The sequence below is a fragment of the Rattus rattus genome, chromosome 5 (genome assembly GCF_011064425.1).
Source record: "Rattus rattus isolate New Zealand chromosome 5, Rrattus_CSIRO_v1, whole genome shotgun sequence".
Lineage (NCBI taxonomy): Eukaryota > Metazoa > Chordata > Mammalia > Rodentia > Muridae > Rattus > Rattus rattus.
This window is the reverse complement of record NC_046158.1, coordinates 43,463,367-43,487,512: the sequence shown is the minus strand read 5'-3', so window position 1 is coordinate 43,487,512 and position 24,146 is coordinate 43,463,367. Positions and strand designations below refer to the sequence as shown.

The following is a 24,146-nucleotide window of genomic DNA, read 5'->3' as shown; positions in this document are numbered from 1 at the left end:
AATAGAGCATCCACTAGCCACGTGTGATGACTCCAGGCCGATATATCAAAGTATCAAATACGCACTTGATTCCAAATAGTTACATGGGCGTGAAACGTTCCTAGTAGTTGTATATTGATCACGCATTTAAAATACATATTAGTTTAGATAAAATGTTATCAACATTGATTCCCTTTTAAAATGTGTCTCTGAGAAAGTTTACAATAGCACGCAGCTCATCCTAGGGGCTCACATTGCATCCCTTTTGGATAGCACTGATATGGACTGATTCTCCTGGCTAGCTGACAGCAGCTGGCCTGGATCCTAGGCTTCTCCAGTGTTGTCATGGCAGGCTTCAGGATTAGGTGTCAGGGAGACAGGGAGACAATGCCTGGTCTGTGAGTATGACCTACTCTCACCAGGGAGGATAAACTCCAGAGGCTGCCAACTGTACAGATTTCAGGGACAGAGGTCCATCCTGAGCTCTTGGGATGCTACTGTTTTCCTGAAGTCTAATGAGAGACTCAGTGGCCAATGGATCACCGGGGCCCTTTCTATCCCAGAAGGATCAAAACTATTTGGGATTTGTTTTTAAATAATGGGGAAAAAAGGCTAAGTGTGAATTTGCTTTTCTTACCTGTGGGAACTCAAAACCTTGCTCTGTATTTGATCTTCTGATCGGAGAGCCCACAGAGCCTCAGATCAGGACAGAATGAGCTTATTGAACTTAGACGGGCCTACTGACAGTGCAGTTGAGATGCAAATTTGGCAGCAACTCTCTGCAAGAGTGAAGTATTATTTATGCTCCAGGTGTACTATGTGCACCTTTGTACGGTGATGTAGCCAGCCTTCTGTACCTGCTCAATTACATCCATGCAGCCAACCAAGGATGGATGGGAAATATTTGAAAAAAATGATTATCTGTCACCAAAATCTAGAGTTTTGGTTATTGTTTCTTAAGCAATATCATGCTATCATATACACAATATTTATATTGTATTGGGTATTAAAAGTAATCTGGGGATGCTGTATGACCCATGGGAACATGCACACGGGTTACATGCAATATTACTCCTTTATTACGTGTAAGAAACTTGAGCATCATAATGCTTTTAAATCCATGGGGATCCTGGAAGAGCTCTCCTACAGACACTGAGGGGCAGTCATGCGTCTCATGAAGAACTCTGTGCAGAACCCCAAATGGAAGCCAGACTGCTTTCCTTAACAGAACTCACTGGGAAGCAAATGTGTTCTTCTACGACAACTTAGCAAGTTCTGTAAGACTAATGGGCCCATTTCTTTAAGGGTACACTTTTTACCAGGCACCAAGTGGCTTATACAAGGCTGTGTAGATCTAAACATTTTAGATAATGTGGACAGTTACTATTTTGGTCAGGGTACTTGACCTGCTGTTATACACGGGAACAGGAAAGCGGTTCACACAGATGATGCTTGGGCATGGACTATGTCACCTGTAAGCCATCATTAGGGCTTTGAGAAGTGGATGCTGAAGACGGGAGTGGGAATTAACAATGAAAGAGAGATGTGGATGAGTATCAGTTATGGAGTAGGAACAACCAGAGTAGCAAGGGCTGTGGTTTATGTGAACCCTGATCTTCTAAGTGTCCCTCAGGAAAAGAGACTTGTAGAATCCTGGGGGTGTTGTTCCTCCAGATGTAAGATCTGGGGAAGAGATGGCAAGACCCAAGGCTGGGGTACAGTTTAAGAGTCCCCTACAAGGACAGCTCTGTCCCAGCCTCAGAGGCTGCTGTTCACAGACGCTTTACCTCTCTGCTTGCTGCAGGTTTGCCTTCCACAGCGGAGTGCCCAGAGTGCCTTCCTTTCTGTAGCGTGACATTCAGTGGCCAGTTGTGAGATGGCTAAAAAGGCCTAGCCATTTCAGGATACCAAGAGAGAACTCCAAAGAGCAATTTTTCCCCTAATGCACCCATCTCCCAACACACACACACACACACACACACACACACACAGACACACACACACACACACTGTGTTTACCTGGCTGGAATTTGTTGGGCTCACATTGAAAGCTGTCATCTCCCCTTTTCCTGGGGGTACTTCCTCCTTTTTGATATCTAACAAAAATCCTGCAGTAAACCTCGGTTTCAAATCCTTGCCCCCTCAGCCCTGGCTCCCCATCCAGGTACTGCTCATACAATGTGGTGTGCATTTGATCAGAGGAAAGCCTTCCATGTCTGCTCTCACCTGCACCTTGTTTGAGACAGGTGGGGTCTTTTCTCTTTTTCCACATTCAGGTCTCCAAGCTTGGAGGGCAAGTGTTTAGCCAGTGAGCCAACATCTGTAATGATCTGTTCCTAACAGAGTCCTGCACCTCACATAGACGAGACAAACACAGAATTTAAAACCAAACCAAACCAAACCAAAAAAAAAACCTGTTCTTCCCAAAGTTTGATTAGTCTTTTTTGTTTGTTAGTTTAATAAATAGATGGTGGTTTGAATTTTGCTGTCTGTGGGAGTGTGAAAGTGACACAAGGGGTGATTGATCAGATACAGGGGAATTCTGGGTAACGTGAGATACTGAAGCACTCTATTTTGTGGGCCAGGGTGTGCAAAAGAGGCAAACAGACAGTCTGATGGACAAAGCAGTTGGGGAGAATTATAATCGTATCTAGACTTCAGGTCATCTAGATTAAATTAATTTTATTGTCAGGAAGGATGGAAGATATTTAAACAGAGTGATCAAACTGGAGTTATAGTATCATCAAACAAGTTCATATCCCTTAACTCTCAAAACTATAGAGCTGGTGTTCAGATTAAGAAACCTCCTGATTGAAGGCAATGTCCTGGAGTTTGAGAATGAAGTCTTTCTTTGCTCTGTTTCTCTAAAATTGCTTTATCTTGAGCTAACAGCTTCCACCAGATAGGTATCTATAAAAACCGTGGTGTGTGCATGTTTTCAACATCATATCACAACCATTTCATTTCAGCTTTTAGCAAAGCAAAAATAAAAATTAAAAAAATTACACAATGAAATGAAAAGACACTTTTTAGTTACAAGACAGTGCATTTCGTTCATTTTTTTTTTCCTAAAAACACCCTCGGAAACTTCATCTACATTGAGTTCCCTTTGGTCTTCCTGTTTGTTTACACATCATTACTTGATGAATGGGTTGAGAAACCGTGAAAGAAAAGTGAGGTAACCATCTACACTTTGGGATCAATCATAATAAAGCTAACATGTCTTTGAAACGATACTGCAATGAGCCTTTTGGTAGAAACTGCCTGCTCATAGAGCTTTTTAAGAATGCTATCTGCGACACTGGAGGGAGGTGGGAGCACACGCGTGTGAGAATGTGCGTGTGCTCGTGCGTGGGCCAGAAGACAGCCTTCATTGTGGTTCTTCCGGAACCACGCCCTTGTTTACATTTACTCACTAAATGAAATGACCTCTTGCTAGTCCAGAACCAATTACCTCAGCTTGGCTGACAGTGGCCTCCAGAGCTCTGCTTCTCTCTGCTTTTGCACAGCTGAAACTACCAGTGTGTGGACCACTCCTGCCTCCTTTAGGTAGATTCTGGGGACGGAACTCAGAACCCTTTGCTCGTAGGACCTGTATTTCACTAACGAAGCGATCTGCCTAGTGCCTTAAGGAGGTATTCTAGAAGGCCTAAGAGTGTGAAGGAGGGCAGAAAACACCAAAGCTCAGGACATAAGAACATCAGTTTTACACAGATAACAATAAAAACGCAACAATGGCTACAACTTAGAAACCAGTTTTACTCTGTTGCAAACAAATGGACAAGCTATTGTACAATATATAATAAAAAGTACAGCACAATACAAGTGCCACTAATAAGAGGAACTTAAAGATCAGACTTAAAAATGCTTATTTGTAATATATATATATGTATATGTATATATATACATACATACACACACTGCAACAGAAAGCCACAATAAATACAGGAATTTCCATGTCATTTGTAATAAATACTGAAAATATAAATACAGAAGACTACAGCTAATATGAATAAATAATTACAACGTAAGGTCCAGGTTAAATTCTGTTGAATACCATTGTAGCTTATTTCACATCCCCTTTGGCATCTTTGATGTCATAACTTGTACACAAGAGAAATCCGTCTAGCAACTGTGACAGACAACATGACATCACGGTATAAAATGAGTGTATGGATTGTGGTTTGATTTTCTTCCCTTCCAATTTTACAAGTCATCAGAGTGCACATAACGGTAACGAAGTATCGATTGAAAACCTATTGGGTAAAGGTAATGCTACAAATCAGTTGGAAGATACAAACCAATCAATGTTAAAATGTACTTTACCATACTGTGGATTTTCTGAGTTTTTAGGGACGCATTTTTCCCCCCCTGCCAGCTTCCAACAGCCAAAAAGCAAACATTTAAAACAATTACCCTCAGAAGATTGCCCTTGTTGAAGGAGCATTCCTAATGCACAAAGACAGAAGGAAGCATGAGTCCCGGGGGGGGGGTGTCACGTGATTTGCCAGCTCACTACATCTGACAAGGGTTTTCAAATGTACCAAGTTCCCATGGCAGCTTGCAAGTGGAGACACGGTTGCTGTCTAAGACTGTGATTTAAGACAAAGACACTGAAAACAGTGACTTTTACCTATGAAACCAACTGGATACATGGATTTTAAATGTGAAAAATATTTTGTTGACCAATGCCAAATGACCTTTCCTATCAAATTTATATACCCTGTGACAGACACTGAGGGAAACACACCGAAAGGACAAAGTGCCTTTTCTGCACTAAGAGGCAATAACCAGTACATATGTATCCATAGCTTTATCTTAAGAGGTGATTACACCAAAATGAGATAAACTAAGGAGAAGGCAGAGGAACATTACTAAGACGCAACAAAGGCTGATTTCTTAGGAACCGAGTTGTAATCTACAGGCTCAGGTTTTCCTTTTACTATTTCTGTACTGTATTGTCTAGCACTTATACATCATCAAACACTTTTGAAACATGTTTCACAAACTATGCCTCAGACTTCTTTCTGTTGAGGTGCCTAGAGTCAATTAAAACATAAGCCAAATTGAAGTCACCATTCATCACATTAGCATTCTATAGCAACTTTTTCTTTTCTTTTTTTTAAACTAAAAGTGTCACTGGGTCACTTCCGTGTAGTGTTACTCATGAGGACAAAGTACGTTCATGTGGCTGTCATTTCACTCAAGCACCCTGGTGGGCAAAGGCAGCCATATTGAGATTGGGCAAGATCCACGGAGAAGAAACACTGACTTCCAGGGTGGTCCTCAGCTCCTGTTAGTGCTGCGTCTGAGTTTCCGCAAACAGAAAACTCTCTGAAAGCTGCAGGGAGTGTCTGGACCAAGTGATTTCATCAAGGGAAAAGAAAGGGGGAAAAAAGAAAACAAGTATCACCCCTTTCTAGACCTCCTTTAGTTTTCAGGCCTAGTCAAGATGACAAATTTTTAAATCACTTAAAAAAAAAAAAATCACTGATCCCTGAGAACGTAAGCAGCCATTGTTTCCACAATACCCTCATACACAGGATCAAATGGTGGCTGAGTGATTCTTTGGAGTCATTTTACTCCGTAGCAGATTCTTCTGACAGTCTCATCTTTTCCAGGAGAAGTCTAGATTTTCATTTGTTGCTTACACTAACAGAAGGTCACCAAGAAGGTACTTGTTCACAAGTAAGCACATAGAAAAAGGGCCTTTTCCTTTTAAAATTGTAACTTCTCAGAGAATTGAAGGGTTTGAAAGTCAAGTCGCTTGACTCTAGTCATGACATTAGTGACTGGGATATAAAATAATTACTCCCCCTAAACATAATTTATAAAAGGTAAATGAATAAAAATTGCCTAATGGTTTATTTTCCCAAAGCAGGTTACATTACTAAGTATCCGAGTACCTACATTTTCTTTTCAAATCTGCGTTCTTAAGACACTTAGAGAATTTGCCTTAGGTAATAATCGTCAAATGAAGGGGGACTCAACCTCTACAGTCTTCCAGTACAATTGCCCAAATTACCACGACTGTTGCCAGGTGCCTCGTCCACAAAGACTGGCCAAAATATGTTCATATTGAGAGCAAACCTGAAAGAGCTGGATTCTGTTGCCAAGGAAACCATCTTCCCTAGAGGTGTCAGGAATAAATGGGTATCTGTGTTGTTGGATATGCCTGAGTGACGGTCCTCCCCAGAGGTCAATGAACGAGCCACGTGACCTCTGGAGATCTCTCCTAGGCTCAGGCCTATACAAACTGAAAAGTAAAGAAGACTCTGAAGCCTTCCATTATTCATGTTTAGTTGGCCTCTGTGAATATCTTCAAGAAGATTAAGCTGTTCCAAGTTACCTGTTGGACATGATGTAGTCTGGCAGTGGACTGTGATTAATTGCAATTTTAAAAAATGACATTGGTAGTTATAAAAATTTAAAAAGCTATCAAATCCAGATATCATTTGGGTCCAATTGTATCACTCAAGTATACATACTTGATTTTTAAACAGGCAACAATTTATTCCCTAACTTTAGCTATTTTTCCCCCTCTTTAGAATTTAGATGTAAAACAGCACTTTCTTTTCTTCATATTTAAATAAACTTTTATAATTCACATAGTTCTTTGAATTAGCTTTTAATATTGATAGCATTTCTAAGAGAAGGGAGAAAGATTAATGACCAACAGGAAAAGAGGGCAAAGAAATATTGGATTAAGTGTGCTACAAATTGCCTTTTGATATTTCTATAACACAGAATTAACAATCAAACTATCCCAGTTCACATGACCCAGACAAGAGAGTGAACAGTCTTACTTTGTGTGCAGTAGGACATAGTCCAGACAGAATGTTCTAGATAAATTTTAAAGAGACTTCCTCAAGTTCAGTTTTCTTCCAAGTACTCATTAACAAATAACTTTTAGGTTTATTCCAAGACAGATAAAAGGTTGGAAAAAGTTGAAAAGAAGAAATAAGACATTTAACTATAGACATATTTTAAAGTTACAACTGAGAATCAGGAAAGCAATGTGAAATCAGTTTTGACAAAAGCAAGGCTGATTTTGACTCTGTTTATCTCCTCCTAGCTCTTTCTAATCAATATAATAATATAATATAATAATAATAGTAACCCTTAAAGATACTTAGATGGCCTTGTACATGTGACAAAGTTTATAATTTGAACTGACTGGACTATCAGTATGCTAATGAGATAGACAGAGGAATGGAACTGCAGCAAATCTGCCAAGAACAAATGCTGTCTAGAATAACATCGATCATCTCCCCCTTTACAGGGTCGGTTGCTTTTGTGAAAGATGAAATAAAATAACAATAGAATCGTCTTTTCTTGAAATGTAAGCAAGCACGAAGGGTCAGATACAGAGCAATGGTCCCATATAGTGAAAAGCTAATCGAAAGGAAAGAAAACAGTAACCCACAGGACATTAATCTTTGGAGTGATTTCTTTTCCCATACATAAGAAATATCTGCAGGTACTAAACTTCCAGCTTCTATATTAAAGGCATCAAAAAAAAAAAAAAACCCTACCCATAATCAATGAACTGAAAAGGCATATGGTTTAGACTCTGGAGTTCATTCCTACTTTCCCAAATCCTCTTCTTCTGATTTAGCACTCAGAATGGAAATCCCCAGGCTGCCAAGACGGCATACACTTAGATCAACGCTGCTACCGTGTACTAGAGAAAACCCAGGCAATACTCAGCTTCTAGGTTTTCGTTTCTGACAGGCGACAAAAGAGGAAGATGCTGTGCTGTTTAGAAACAATGTCTCTTGTTCTCGATTAAGGATTCATGAGAGGAGCCGCTAACACGGGACTGTTTTAGAATCACATTTGTTAAAGAAAGAAACATTTTTCCAAATTCCTTGCTTTTGTCAATGTTAGTTGCTTCGTCATTAAGCATTAAGTGGTGTGTGTGTGTGTGTGTGTGTGTGTGTGTGTGTGTGTGTGTGTGTGTGTGCGTGCGCGCGCGCATGCGCGGGTGCATATGCATGCTTTTTTGAAGACTTTCTTCAGATTGCTGGAGGTCTGTGTTCTACTATACCTGCTTTGGATGTTGGCCAGCAGATAGGAAGGTCAGCTGGGCTCCATGGCAGCCATACTGGGGGTGCCTGTCATTTATGAAGTCCAGTGCACTAACCCCCAGCCCACCTCTGTTAAGATATAGTAATAGCTCACAGACATTATCACTTCCAAACTTTTATTCCATCTGAACCCCTATCCTGTTCCTTTCACCATTTTAGTGAGTTTTCCAACTGCGGTTCTTCAGTCAACTAAGTTCTATCATGATACAGAAAGTATCTGATGAACTGAACTGTGGGTGCAGAGCTGTGACATTGAAGTGACTCCAGCATGAGCTCTTAATTCTAGGGAAGTGATGTAACAAGAAACTTCAATTTCGTATTAGTAGCAAAAGTACAAGAGCCTTGCACTCGAGGTGCTGGGCGTGGCAAGGACACAATGGTTACAATCTCAAAGTACAGTCATTTTGACCTTGCAAGCATAAAGGTGCCTTCCATTGACACTTGGCATTTCCTATGTCAACCACAATGACTGTTAACTGTCACCAGACTGTAACTTCAGCTAAAGAAAGGGGTCACTAATAACCTCTCTCCTTTCCTATCTTCTTTCAGTCAATGCCTCTGTGCAGAGTTTTGCCACCTTAATAGCTGTTTATAAAATGAGAAGAAGAAGGTCATGTTCCTCCCTCACTGTTTCTAAAGCTCTTTTGGGTTCTGAATTAATCAACCCTCCTCCCCAAAACTGGTGGGAGTTTTACTGGCATAAATTTGACATTTTCTTAGATAGCACTGCATCCAAGGAACAGTTCTCTGAACGTCTTTTCCCTGAATCCAAACTTATATCCTAAGCTCCAGGAAGATGTAGTAAGTTCCATCAATTTAGGGAAAATCAGCACTGTACAGACACAGGTTGTACAGAATAGAGAAGAATTGGTGACAGCGTTTCCATCAGGACACGGAGGATTCTAATGGAGAAGGAGCTGAAAGAGGCTTGACCATCTCACATCATCCACCCTTGTCCTCACTCTTCGAAATATGGGAGTTGCCTGCTCTTTTTGCTACCAGGACAGTTGTTATAATATAGGAGGTGTTCAATAAATATTTGTTAAAAGAAAAAAGTGGATATCTAACACATTCTGAAGATCAATGCTAAGTTATTAAGAGCTTGTACAAGGCAGCAATAAAAACAAGCGAGGTATCTATTATGGAATAAATTATGGTCTATCTTGTTTAATAAAATCTAACTCAAAATTTTGGCTACAATATAACCAATATAACCTTAGCATTTCTTGAGAATTGTGACAAGTTGCTATACCCAGGCTGTTTTATAGGAATGAGCAGAAGGAGGTGGTACTGCTGGGTCATGTGATTATAAGGGTTTCCTCCCTTGAGGAAATGTTAGATATGTGGTTGGCATGGCATGGTGAGAAAAATGTAATTCTATCACAAGACTGGCTTTCAAAAAGTCTGCTCTTCAATCTACCAAAAAAAAAAAAAAGAGACAATTAGATTTTACATATATTTTAATATTGGATGATCAACAGATGGGGAGGGACTTAAAATATTATCTATTTCTTTCTACCGATGAAAATTAAAAAAAAAAACATTAAAGGGGATTGAGGCTGCTCGGGCTACTTGACTTGTAAATCAGAATGTGGCCAGAATAGCTGGGAATCAAATCGTTAAACTGATAGAGTGTGGAGCATTGAGCTTTGCAGTTGATAGTGCTTGACTTGGGAACTGTGTGCAGAGAGAGGCTCTGATTTGGTTAGATACACTGCAGAAGCAACACAACAGCTTCAAGTCAAATCGTTGTTCCGTGGTACAAAGATTTAAAGTGTCTCAACCTGGTTCCAGCAAATTGCTCTTCTCCCTTTGAAAAGCAGTAATCACTGTGGCACTGCCTGGCACGTGGGCAGTGCTACTGACGAGGTCTATTAGCAGGAAGAACAATCCAGAAGAATCATTGCATTCTCAATTTAGTTCCTTCTGGGAAAGGTAGTCACAATGAAATAATTCCTCACTAATATTACTTGTGACTTTAACTCAATATTTTCAACCATTTGCTCTCAAAATTCACCTCTCTTTATATTTTTAGATAAACCAGAACCTGATTGTACTGTAGGGACTAACTATCCAGTACTCATTCCTAGCTGCTGCCTACCATCTGCCCCACGGTGTGTGTGTGTGTGTGTGTGTGTGTGTGTGTGTGTGTGTGTGTGTGTGTGTGTGTGTGTGCTTAATAAAGATAAGGTATGCAGGGCTTGATTTGTTATTGTTGTTAAAATGGGCAGCCTGCACCTGTCATGATTTTTGAGGGATGTCTACTTAGGGGTGTGGAAACTTAGAATGGCGGCTTTCATGCTTAGAAAGGTAATTATCCTCAGAGTGAAACTTTCTATCTCCACTGAATAGAGAGAGGGAGAGAGCTCTGTTTCTGAAGTATCCTTTGGTGGAAAACTAAAGCTGCAAAAGAGAGACCCAAGAAGATACAAAAATGCTTCAGACCTTGTGTCTATAAAGCTGGAGTGAAAGAAACATCTCTGAGGATCCAGGGAGTGGACTGTCATTCACCAAACCAACCCGAACCTATTCAGGACTACCCTGGGCCTCCCCACACTCCATTCTAAGAATAGCCAGTGAGTGAGTGCCTCGCCAGTAGATATTTCCAGAGGTTGGAATGGCCCAGCAAATACAGAACACAGAATTCTTTCATCTGCTCGAATGGAGGAACAACAGCCTCTTGTCATTTCTTCTTTGAGCCCCTGCATAGGCAGGAGGCAGTGCAACTGGAAATCGAACACTAACAAGGGCAACACTGCAGAGGGCTCTGGACATATTACTGCAATCTGAGTAAACCCCCATCAGATTAGCCCCGACGATCAACCAAAAGGAGTAGTCGGCCCCCACTGCTGCTTTCAATAGCATGACACACCCAAAGTGCTTTTAATGTTAGTAAGAATGAGTGTTGATTTAGTCACGAGGTGGCGTAGAGAAGGGCAGGAACAACCCCACAAGCGAACATACTTTCCCCACCTGGAGTTTAAATAGCGGCTTCTCACCAGAGGACTCTGAAGCACATTCAAGCTTGGTCAGATAAAATAGTATGCTGTAAGGAAGTGAAATCTGAAAGCCATTCAAATGCCCACATCAAGGAGGCCTTAACAATTGGAGGTGCAGTTGCTACATAGCAGGAGCGTGTCTACATTTCAAATAGCCATAAAGTAGGAGAAGTGGTGTCACAATACAAGGTCAAAACCGGGAAATGGATTCGGCACAATGACTACTTTAGGGGAAACCATAACCCTTGTTCTATAGCTGCTTGGCTGGTAGGAAAGAAGTTGCTCGAAGTCCTCTGAGGCGAGAAGCATTCTAGAGGTGGGTGGGGCCTGTTTCCTTTCCATCCATTCTCTGACTAAGGAAGAGAACGTGAGGTGGCTGCCTTGGCAACACACTCTGGACTGTGCTGCTGACAGATAAAACGCTCCAGAAAATGAACCCTAATGAGTATGTGAGCCCAGGCCTGCCTTCAACCTGCTAGTCACTGAGTGGACATCTCATTACATGTTTTTTGCGTTGGTAGAGATGGGGTGCTGAAAGCTGTGCCCGCACCCCACCCCCAGCCTTCTCTCTGCTAGGATTGAGTTAGGTCCTAGGAGTGGTGAAGGAAAACAAGTCATTTTCCTTCATGTCGTTGGAAGAATCCTCTATCTCTATTGTATGAACCTTACAATAGTTACCTTTTTTTTAATAATTAAAAAAAATTATTTCAAAGCGTTCTGAGACCCCCCTCCCACACGAGGTACCATGAAGGGGCACTAAAGTGCACTTTGAAGGAGGGAGTAGAGATTAAAGGTGCTGTCCAAGGTAATAAACCAGATGACACTGTTTGAAAAAGAAAGGCAATTCTGTCTATCTCAGCGGAGGGAAAGAGGCGAGCCAGACCCTCGCCAGAGGATTGTCCTAACTCTTAACTTGAGAGAAAAACCGCATAAGGACCTGCACATATAGACTCATTTGTCCCAAATAGCAAAAATAGGCCTATTTCATCCTTAAGAAAGTATTTGCAAATCTGCTCAGTCATGGTCGTAAAAAGGTGGGTGGATTCCGGATGCAATCCAGTGGGCATGCTCTGTGGTGCTAGTTAACACGTCTTCAGCTTCAATGAACATGCTGTTCATTTTCTTCAAAGCATGACTTCTAAACTACCATAAATAAAATACACAGGGAACGATTCGATCTTTTTTTTTTCTTACAATAATTACTTTTACATTTAAAAAGTCACCATCATCTTCAGATATATCGAAAAATTAGGACTCTAGATCTGCTTGCGTTCTAGTCTTAGTTAACGATCTTGCACAGGCCCGATAATCTAAAACTTGGAGCTATGGTCTGCATAGCTTGGTAGGTTTCACACAGTTTGACAGGTAGGCAACTGTGAGATATGCTTTTTTTTTTTTTAATTTAGCATTTTCTATCAAAACAGTTCAAAATCGTTTAAAATCCCCATAGCGACTGTATTTTGTGCCACGCCACAGTTGGGAACCTAGAAAGGAAGGAAGGAAATACTGTCTGAAAGATTAATCACAGTCCACATATTCTTGGTCTTCAGGTTAAACAACGCCAGCAAAGGCAATACAGTGCCTTAAATAGACGACTTGGTCCTATAATAGAATAATTTAAGCAACTAAACGGGGACCGTTTCCACCACGGGGGACTGAATGCACTCCTCATGCAATCTGCTCTTTTCTGCAAGGCTCAAAGGATTTTCTGCAGTTTGCTCTGAAATGTGGCTGTCGCCATTCAATGTGGAGACGAACCCTTCCTGGGAAGGGCCTTTCAAGTATGAGTGAAATTCCACTTGAGGAAGATTGGACCTGTGTTCAGGATATAAGGGGTTACAGGGCACCCCACTATCGTTTTCAGAGGTGGGGCAGCAAACAATGACCGACGGGTTGGCAGCTGGGTAGTGAGAGGCTCCATAGGCCTCTTCTGCTTGCCTGGCATAGTCAACAAAGCGCTCTGGGGTCATGGCGTAAGGCACCAGCGAAAGGGCACCGTTTTTGACAGTATCTCTTTCAGGATAGTTGTCAGAAAGCTGGCTAGGAGTTCCCGGAATGTGACTGTCTATTTGGTAGTACAGAGTTGAAGAGCTAGCGTAAAATGAAGCATTTTTTGTGTGGCTTTCATGAACTGCGGTGCCATCGGAGTAACAAAGGACAGAAGGAAGGGGGACGACTTCAGTATGGGCTCCAAGCCCTTCTACAAAGCCGTCTCCCTTGTCGTCGTCGTCATCTTCCTCTTCCTCCTCCTCCTCTTCCTCCTCCTCTTCCTCTTCCTCGTCTGATTCACTGGGGGCCAGGCTTTGGGTGCTCGAGTCAGTGGCTCCACTGCAGAAACTGCTTCCGTCTTCCTCCTCCTCCTCCTCGTCTCCTTGGCAATCCAGCTCCTCCTGCAGGTGCAGCACTGCAGCCTGGGGCTCGCTTTCAATCTCGAAATTGTCCGCGATGGAATATTCTACGGAGTGAGCGACAGGGCCCATGGAAGGGCCGTGGGTGCTTATCTCCCCGTGGCAGCCGTTCAGCGTGGGGGTTTGCTGCTCTCGGTTCTTCTCCAGTTCAAGTTTCATTATTGTGTGCAAAAAATGAGTCCGCACGCGGATAGGATTAAATTCAATTCTACCTGCTGTGTTACTACAGCCTTCTTTAGTGCAGCCACATGGGAAAGACATCCGATCCACCTTGGAAAGAAGAACACAGATTAGCAGCAAGGCACTATTACAGACCAAATAAAATCAGGGACTTTGTAACAACTCCTCTGAATTAAGTAATGCATTCAGGTTCTACTCATGTCTCAGCAAATGGCGTATAAGCCACAAGTAAAAGGAGCCGAGGAAGGGAAGACTTAAGCTATGGCAATGAACTGGTTTCTAAATGTATGTTCAAAATAGCAGTGGCTTGAGGGTAATTGAGAATTTAAATTTGATCGCGCCCTCCACTGGACTTTCGTATTTCGCCACTCTCCATTTATTTCCCTTCCCTTTTTGCATTTGATTTCGTTGCCAATCTTGCAACCCTGGTCCCCTTCTGGTGCATTCCAACTCACCCACCCACTTCCAAGTCACATGCAGACTGTTCTCCCGGAACTTCTATGGCATCATCACATGCTACTCTGTTCTTGCCTTTTATCACGTGACCTTCACTGCTCTGGAAGTCTGGGGTGACACTATGTAGGGTCACCCAGCTCCATATTGCTATTGTCTTCTCAGTGGGCCCTTGATATGTGGGTGCAGGTTGCTTGCCCTGCTTCCCTCCTAAGAAGAGAAGCCCATTCCAAATGGACCATCCTGTGCCAAAGAATGTAACTGCAGGGAATCAGGAGACCCGCAAGCTGAAGTCCAGCCCAGGCAACTTAGTAAAAGCCCTTTCTCAAAACGATACATTTTTTTAAAATGTTAGCTCAATGGGGGTAGAGTACGTGCCTATTATGTCAGGGAGGCATCAGACTCAGGATGGAAAGGGTAAATGCTTTCAGTTGCTCCCAAAGGAACTGCCCTTTGCTTTCAGTTGCCTTTCTCGTTTGAAGGGAATTAAGCAAACTTCTCACTTTAAATACATATAAACCGTTTCTGCATAAAGGAAGAGCAGGGCTCTGCTAAACTTCAGATGGATGGGACCAGGGAGTCACCTTGTCGAGGAACTGATAAACTGTTGCTTTTCTCTTTAATTAGTTTTAAAGTTGAAGCTTTTTAAAAGCTTAGTCATCCAGGCGAGGCTACTTCCCGCCATGCTTTAAATAAACTCAAGTTTCAGCTTCCGAGCCATGAGAGAGACTTTTGCTGTTTATGAGGCCACTCTCAAATTGTCAAAGTTTTCTCCCTGCTTCTTTTTCATCCTCCTCAAGCTAATGGCGTTGCAGTAGTCAGAGACAGATGCCTTTTCTGGTTAAGGAAACAATAGCAGCCCCAAGTCAGGGCTGTAAATTGTAACTTCCTGTTAGGTTTCATTGAAAAACATCTGGGGAACATTGGAGAACATTTGGGGGTCCTCTCAGTACTGGGAAGAGTGAAGTCCATCACAGGCAACCAGATAGACAAAATGCCTGTGCCCCCGGCAAATTTTTGTTTACAAAAATCTGTCTACTTATATTCCACTGACTGACAGCATTTCAACCCGCTCACTGCAGAAATGACAGAGCCTAAAGTGTTTACCTGACAGTGCCTACTTCCAACAAGGTAGAATAGAACTTGCTTTTTTAAAGGTCTATCTAGCTAGGAACTTCTCCAGTAAGAATACCACTGGTGATGAATTGTTACATCCACCCCATGGAGGAACCAGAAAATATGAACTCAAATGGAACAGACAGTGTCCTCTCCCAGACTACACGTAAGAAAGCTAAAACAGGCTGGTGTGATGACCGAATCTGGGAGGAAACACCTTCAATAAACTCAGCTGCAGTTTGAATCGGCATTCATAGTACGCACAGCATAAGCATTTTATGAACGCCCTTGAATTAGGGTTTCTTTCCCCTTGAATTATGTGTCTTTCCTTGCCAGCATTTTTCTTCTTCCGTTAAAAAAAAATACATTATTATACACAACATGACTGCTTCTTTCTGGGGTGGCATGTGACAGCTTTTCTTCAGGTGTCTGAGCTCCCAATCCTTACCTGACATTTAATGCCTGCCAGGCTGCAGGTACATGTTTCTGGATCACAGAACACTCTGCAGTCACAGCCACAGTCCTCCCGAGACAGGCGGATGGCCCGCAGCTCGTGCTTTTCTTCCACGTCGATCTTCTTCACCCCAGAGGCTCGCAACAGAGCTCTCCGTTTCTTTGTGGGCAGGGGTTGCAGGAAGAAGTATTCGTCGACTTCCGTGTTGTCTAAATCGATATCGTCATCGGAAATGTCATCCACGGTCAGTGTGCTCGCTTCCTCCGATTCTACAGTGCCATTCTTGGTCATCTACGAATACAAGGAAGCAAACAAGGATGTCATTTGGGCAGAGTCCAAAATCCCCCACTTCAGTGTTGCTGAGGATGAGGTGAGCTGTCACCCAGAGCGTCCCCGGGACTGCAGAAGTCAGAGGAAGGAAAAACAATGGTGTCGAAATAAAAGGCTTTTTAAATGCTCTGGTCAGAGAAGATGGTTAAACTCAACCCTTAATCTCTCAAGGTCAGTGACTACAGATACAGCTTGGGCAACCATAGTGTAACCAGACCAGAGGTCATAGACAACCACGGGCGAAAGCTGTCTTTGCCCTCAGCCCACAGTGACATCTCTGATGTCAGAGGAAATGTGCCCTGGATCAGAGGTGACTGCATCTGAGTGGGAGCCATGACTGCCTTCCTCAGCAACCGCCGTGTCCTTGGAATAGTATGTGTGACTTTGAGGCCCCTGAGAAGCACGCACGCTGGACATGAAGTCGCACTGTGCACGGCTGGGATGGCAAGCGAGCACAGTGATTACCCAGAACAACCCAAGAAGGAAGGCACGATAGAAGTAATCAGTCAGGTCAGCATGCTCTCAGCAAGACAAGGACATAGATTAATGCTGGCAAGGACTCATCAACCCACAACCGAAACAAACTGTACTCTCAAGGGAATGCATGCAGACCTCCCTCCGGGCAAAGGCATGCTTCCTGTATTTATGGGGACACTCACTCTTTTACCTACTCGGCTATGCACACGCGAACACACACACACACACAGACACACATTCATATACACACACATTCATATATACACACACATACACATATATATCTTTTCTATATTAATCTCATCCATCAGTAAGCCCTAAATATAAATTTCATTTGTTATTATTATGAAATCACCTCTTGTTTTCTTCATACAAAACGTGTTGAAAAAAGTTTTCCCTGAACGTGAGCAAAAATATTTTTTGCAAGGAGCAGCCCAGTAATAAAGGCAAAAACTTCACAAGAAATAAATCAAGGATGTTCTAAATATAGAAGGTAGCTAAATGATTTAATTTATTACACTCTAAATTTCATTAATTACGACTATTACTATGCCTGGTGAACTTGACAATTCATCCATTAAGTAGTGAAAATACTCTAGAGACGCCAGACATGCTCCTGTCTTCAGAGGAAAGAGTCTCGTATTTAGATAGAAGTATTTACTACTGGACAATAGCTTTAGACGGTCCAACTCTGAGTGTCCTGCAGAGAAAAATTTAAATTAGACGTTTACCGTACTGTAGGGAAATCTCCCTAGAAGAAAGGACCAGGATTAAGTGCGTACTGCGATATATTGCAAAGGATACTGTGGTGTTTCCTCTACAGCAACTTAGCTATGTCCTGGGACTTTTTAGAATTGAGCCTGTCATCTCAGAAAGGCCTTATTATTGCACGCTGTTCCTTAGTAGTATCTACTCTATATTTCCCCCTTGAAATTTCTAAGAAAGTGTACATAGCAGGACATGTCTGTGTAGGTATGCATGTATGTACACGTGTGTGTGTAAGTGAGGGGGTGATGTTGGGTTATCTTAGTCTACTCTTCTCCATCTTAGTTTTTGGGGTTCCCCGTTTGGCTATGCTGACTGAACAACATGTGCCCAGGTTCTGTTTGTCACAGACTCCCCTGTCTCTACTTCCATTCCCTATTTTTTCTGTGGGAGCCAGATGTAAACTCAGGTCCTTATGCACAAGGACTTTCTGACTGAGCCTTCTCCACAGCCTGGCATAATATACCTTGCTTAATCTGGGGTGCCCAATAGAAAGATGTTGCTTTGGTTGCGGTTAGCATTTCTATTCATTCCCTCTTCCTAGCAATCTGCATGCTTCCGGTTATAAAGATCTGATTTTCTAAAGACATTCAAATGGAAACCGTCTAGCACACTCGATCTTCACCGAGTGAAGCTTCTTGATGAAGTGTCCCCTTTCACTTCCCTCAGTGGCACCAGGGTCTCTTTTAGCTAATCCCTGGCCGGCCTATGTGAACTGTAGCAAGCTGCTGACTCTGGTACATTCTTTCTGTGCTATCTATATTACACGATGTTTCACTACACATTACAGTGCAATGATGTTTACTTTGTACAAATAGATACATTCTCACAACAAAATCTACAACTTAGATGGCAAGAGACAGATAAAAAGGAGGCAGCTATCACAAGAAACACAAAAATCTTAAAGCAAGTCAAATTGAGGCCAAGGCCAAGGCTAAGTGTAGGAGCACCGGCCTGTAATCTCAGTACTCTACAACTGAAAGAAAAAGACAGTGAATTTGAAGTCAGCCTGGGCAATGTTTTTTTTTTTTTTTTCTGAAAAGGAATAAGAAGTGAGATGTTTAGGTAGTATTTACAACCGCAGTAAAGTTGTTAGGGTTACATGATTAATTGGTACCTAACAATTAAGAAAAAATTAAATATTGGTATGTCTGACTGAAGATTGAGTTTACTCTGACTATAAATGTTCTTAGAATTAAATTCCAGATCTTGTATAATTCATACCCTTCAGTTACAAGTAATATCATTTTAAAATAAAAGATTAAGAATCAAAATTCCTTCCCATGTAGCTATAAATCTGTTTCCATCTTGTTCAAGAGCTGTAATTTTTCTTTTTGATAATCACCTATAACATGAACATGATCTTATAAGTTCCCCACCCCCTTGCAACTCTTCAAGATGATTTCTAATGAAGACTGGGACAATCTAGTTGAGCTTGGTCAATTGGTCATATCGCCCAGTCTCTGGTTTCTATGTTGCTTCTATTGGCTGCTTTCCCCTAATCTCTATGACGTAACTCACAGAAAGCAACATAATAGAAGATGGGCTCACTGTTTGAGAGGGTACAGTCCACCATGTCAGGGAAGCACAGGGGCAGGAATGTGAGACAACCTTTGATTGCTGAGAAGACCAAGGAGCAGAGAGCAGGTAGCTCACTTTCTCTCTCCCCTTTCTATTAATCCCGCTAGACAGTGCTACCCACATTTAGAGCAGACCTTCTCTCCTCAGTTAAACCTTTCAGGAAACACTGCTCAGATATGTGTCTCCTGGGTGATTCCGAATCCAGTCCAACTGACAGTGAGATCAGTCATCACGGTTGCCTTTGAGGCATATTCCCTACCATGACCTTTCACTGCAATCCGTGCCCCCCTTTTTTTCAGTCAAGGCTCTTTACCATTTGGTGTGTCACACATGCTGCCTTGAAATGTATTTTCCCCATTGAGAACAATATGAGAGGAAGCCAAGAAGCTCTTCTTTTCCCTTCCAACACCTTTATTTCTCTCTGAAGATCTACTGCAAAGACCCAGGGGCTCTACCACGATCACCTCTTCTGCTTTTTCTGAGACATCTACTCCAGGGCCATCTTCCCTGGTAAGAATATTCTGGTTCCACAGGACTTTTCTTCCATGATATGAGTGATGCTTTTGATGGTTTTTCTTACCTCAAAACAGAGCCATTGAATAGCCAGAAATTGCTCTTTACAAATGAGATGCCATATTTGATACACCAGTAAGTCTGAGATGTCCTGAGATCTCTCCAGTGCAGATTGAAACGAGACAATTCTCGTGTAGTATTCTATGTCTTTATCTTATAGATTCAAAGGTTCCATTGGTACCTGGTACAGTGCTGGGACAGGTTAACATGCTCATTAGCTGATAGGGTGGTTTTATCTGAGGATGGTTGATTTGAAAGTACTTGTTATTGGATGTTCTATGTTAAACACAGAACAACTGTTTAGACACGCAGCATGCACAGTAACAAGCGCTTTCAAACATACACTCACTTTTGAGGTGGGTTCGAGGCTACATAAAGCTTTCAGAATGGGCAAAACCTTTGCTAACTGTACACATAATCAGGCATTAAAATATAAAGCATTAAAAAAATTAAACCACTCCAAATTAAAATCGTTCAATCAACAAATGGGCATTTTAGCTGCTCAATTCTCAAAAGAAGAAACACAAATGGTCAATAATCACATGAAAAAATTCACTGTTTTTAGCACTAGGAAATTAAAATTAAGAATATATTGATGTCCATTTCAACCTGGGTCAAAACATCATCAACAAAACAAAGGACAACAAATGACATTCTAAGAAAGATATCTGGAAAATAAAATGTTTATACTCTGCTGATAAGAGTACAAACTGATGCAGTCATTACGGAAATAAGTATAAAAGTTTCTCGGCAAACACCACCCAGAACCATCATATGATCCAGCAGTTCCACCCTGGCTGTAAACATAAAGGAACCTAAAGGTCAATATGCCACAGAGATTAACCTTATGAACCAGTGCTTGTTACAGCACTGCTCACAATAGCTCAGCTATGGAACCAGCCAAAATGTCCATTAACACAGGACTAGATAAAGTAGGAGACATATTCCAATGGAGTTATTACTTAGTTTTAAGGAAGAATAAAATTGAATCAGTTGTAGGAAAATAGATAAAACTAGATATCATCATGTCAAGTTAAAGACAATCAGATTCAGAAAGACAAATATTTTTATATGTAAAATCTAGAACTGATGCATATATTTACATATATCACGTGTGAAAATTATTATATATAGATGTTGTTGTATATGCCATAGGGCATAAAGGGAGAAGAGGGACAATGGTAGGAAAGAAGGGAACTAAAGAGGCAAGTGGGAGAAATAAGATGTACTGGGAAAAGAAAAACAAATACAGCCTCTCTTGTCTCATATGCAGAATCTGTCCATTCATCTATCCACCCACCCATCTATCCATCCATCCATCCACCCACCCATCCATCCATCCATCCACCCATCCATCCATCCACCCACCCAACCATCCATCACCTATCATCTAACACTATCAATGAATGATATAAATGCAGAGGAGGGATTTTTAGGGGAATGAAGGACATCAAAAAGGACCACAATGAGGGGTACATAAACACAGTTCAATGATATAGATATATGAAAATGTTATGGGGGAACCCATTATTTTTACACTAACTGACAACAAGTCATTAAAAAAAAAAAAGCCAGGCATGGTGGTGCACACCTGGAATTTCAGTATCTAGGAAATAGCAAGCGTGTTGTAAGTTTGAGGTCAGTCCCAGACACATATAAAAATCCTGTTTCAAAAGACTAAAGTGTGGAGATGAACTTTGGTAACAGAGCATTTGACTAGCAACACACACACACACACACACACACACACACACACACACACACACACATATCTCTAAGTTATAAGTATTATCAAGAACCCTGGCTTTTAACTCTGCTCTGGTTTGCATATGGAAAAAAAAAAGATTAGAAGTGGAAGTGAAAAGAGTCATAGAAACAGCTGTGAGGCAATAGTAGGAAGTTGTTGAATCCACGTATCAGAAGCTATTCTAATGAATTTTACCTGCATTACTGCATTTAGCATCAGACTCATAAAGTAGATATTATCACTATATCTGTTTACCTAGAGAGAAAATGGAGGCACCAGAATGATAAATAGTTTGCCCAAGATCACCAGGGCTATGGGTCATGATCTAAATAATCTAATTACATACAGCTCATAGTCATGGCACATGGACACAAAAACCAAAAACAAGCAACCAAACAAAATAAACAAGCAAGCAAACATAACATCACTGGATAGCAGTTACGATCAGAGAGCTGACCTCAGTACCAGAGTGGGCCGGAAGACAAAGAATGTTACATACTTCCTTCGGTTTTCTCTTTCGGAAATACAGGCACAAGGAACAGAGGACACCAAAGAAAACAGAGCACTGGAAAGGGGGTTCTCAATTCGGATGGAAATACTGCTAGGAGGAACTAGCCAATGCTCAGTGACTTCTGTGCGAGTCTTGATTTTCTCAGCTTAGTCATCCATTCTGGATTGTTTCAAACCAGCATAGCTTTTCCCTAATTCACAGTAATATCATACCACATTAATTTTACTGGTTGATTTCACATATATTTCTCCTATTGTATTGTGCACACACTGTGGGCAAAGCTTCTGTTTGTCTTGCTTTTTATTCTATTTCTAGCACTTTGGTAATGATAAGTCTTACATAATTGGCTAATAAATTGGTTTTAGTAAATGAAAAGATTCTCTTAACCACTGTGCAATACTACTAGTTCCTGCGGCAGGTATGGGGTTTTAGAATGGAGAGTAGTCTGCCTTCTAAGGACCTGCAGGTCTGCTGGGAAAAAGGATATAATAAACATGACACGGTGTAGTAAATACATTAATATATAAAATATATTGTACATATTATATTAATATGTAATATAATTATATAAATACAAATATACTTGTATGTTTATATTAGATATAAATATATTTATATTTTATTATTTATATCATATAAATATATAATTATATATACTGTATAAAAATATGTAAGATAGTTATTTATAATAATTTATATATGCATATACATATATATACACTCTGTAGAAGTAAGGGGAAGAAGAAAGTAAAGGGTAAAGGCAAGGCAAGGTACCAAGATAAAAGCATAATTATTTATTTGCTTTTCTGATTTCATAGTGTCTGAGAAGAAAATGATCTTCCAGTCAGAAATAGGAGAACAGACAAGTCAGGAAGGATTGATAGCAGAGATGAGGAAGCAGCAGCTTCGCGTGAGAATCCTCGGGCCCAGAAGACTCCTGCTTCACAATAATGAAAAAGTATAAGTTATGATTGCTCATTCTAACATCTGTGAGGAGTCGTGGGGAGAGAAATTAAATGACGATCAAAATGGGAATGAATTGTTTTTTAAAAATGCTAATTCTGGAAAACAATATTCTAAGAAGAATGATTTAAACAGATGGCCTCCATAAAGGGGATAAAAGAGAGCTGTGCATACTAAACTACTGACAGGGTTCATGAGAGAGAGCTAACCATTGCTCAAGTGAACTCTATGCAGAACCTCAGTATAGAAAAGCTCAAAGTGAGGTGCAGAAGCTGGAAAGCCCAACGCTGTTGTCTTGAGAATTTGTTGTCCTTGTATAAGCCTAAGAACTCATTTTGAAGCTCCAAGAAGACTCCATAAACATTCTTCACATGAAAACAACAGTGTCTAGTTAACGAGTGTGGTTGGATAAAGAAAATGGCTTTGAAAATAGTGACTGGCTTTGGTTGCTGTATCTGTGTGTCTAGGACGGAGACTACAACATTTCTATGCATCAGTGACAGGGGCTCTTTACTGGCAAGGATTCCTGGTTGAGGTCATGGCGAGGGGATACCTGAGCCACTCCCACATCCTCCTAAGGATCACAGCCTTGACAGACTTTCTCAAACTTCGCCCTGCCTTGTAAAATACAGTTTTAAAATGAAGCCCTGGATAAGGACAAGAAGATTGTTTGTCAAAACATAACCAAACCAAACTTTACATCTGGCCTTAAAGAGAGCCCTGCACCTGGAGATACTAATCTTTTTATTTATATCACGAAGCCTATTTGGCTGAAACAACTTGAGGTTCTTGCTTGCTTGCTTAGCTTTTCTTTTATTTCCTTCCTCGGTCTACTTACTTAATAGGAACAGACTGGTCAAGGTCCCAAAGGCTATTGGACTATTCATGTGCACCTACAGAATGAGCAGACATGAGTTGAGAGCAGACAACGTAATAACATTTCTGCACACTGGGAAGATCTGTACACTGGTACATCTGTAGGGTTAGATCAAGTAGCACGAGGTGGGTGCTAGTGAACAATACTGCACTGAGGTGGGGAATCCAGGGTAACAAAAGCCCTGCTCCAGCAGACTCAGTGGGAAGAACTGGGAATGTTTAACAGTACAGAACAGAAATACCTATAAACCATAAACGATGTTCAGATATGTGCCTGTCTACAACACTGCTTTTAAACACCTGGAGTTCTTCTGATAATCAATATATTTTGTATCCCACAGTGCCAATTTGGAGTGAAAGGTAAGAGATATGGTAGCAGGTTGCTCTGTGGAAGATGGAGCTCTCTTGTTAAAGCCGTTTGAAAAAAAAAATCACTATCTTAACAAAGTCGTTCATTCTGGGTAACCAGACAAGGGTAATTTTCAGGCTACTGGGTACAAGACATGCATGGAATGACTAGTTTACAAGGTCTTTGGCAAATGGAAGGAAAAACATTCATAACACTTTGATACTTGGTCAATTTTATATTCTATCTCTTCAGTTTACTAGCTATGACCGCCACATGGCAAATTAAAACATTTTAG

The 24,146-nt window shown here is 41.2% G+C and overlaps 1 protein-coding gene and 1 long non-coding RNA gene across 6 annotated transcripts in view; both read right to left on the bottom strand.

Moving 5' to 3' along the window:
• Positions 1–4,672: 4,672 nt before the first annotated feature.
• Positions 4,673–9,237, bottom strand: LOC116901464. The gene is made up of 3 exons (XR_004387997.1): positions 8,088–9,237; positions 5,711–5,712; positions 4,673–4,684 (listed from the first exon to the last, which is right to left on the bottom strand). It is a non-coding gene; the product is annotated as an uncharacterized LOC116901464 (long non-coding RNA).
• A 3,155-nt stretch (positions 9,238–12,392) lies between these two features.
• Positions 12,393–24,146, bottom strand: part of Csrnp3 (cysteine and serine rich nuclear protein 3) — a 176,201-nt gene continuing 164,447 nt past the window's right edge. For all 5 annotated transcript variants that reach the window (XM_032903411.1, XM_032903410.1, XM_032903412.1 and 2 more), the window contains 2 exons: positions 15,674–15,970; positions 12,393–13,746 (listed from right to left, as the gene is read on the bottom strand). In XM_032903411.1, the coding sequence (XP_032759302.1) occupies positions 12,694–13,746; positions 15,674–15,970 (1,350 nt within the window). In that variant the 3' untranslated portion in view covers positions 12,393–12,693. The remainder of the gene's footprint in view (positions 13,747–15,673; positions 15,971–24,146) is intronic.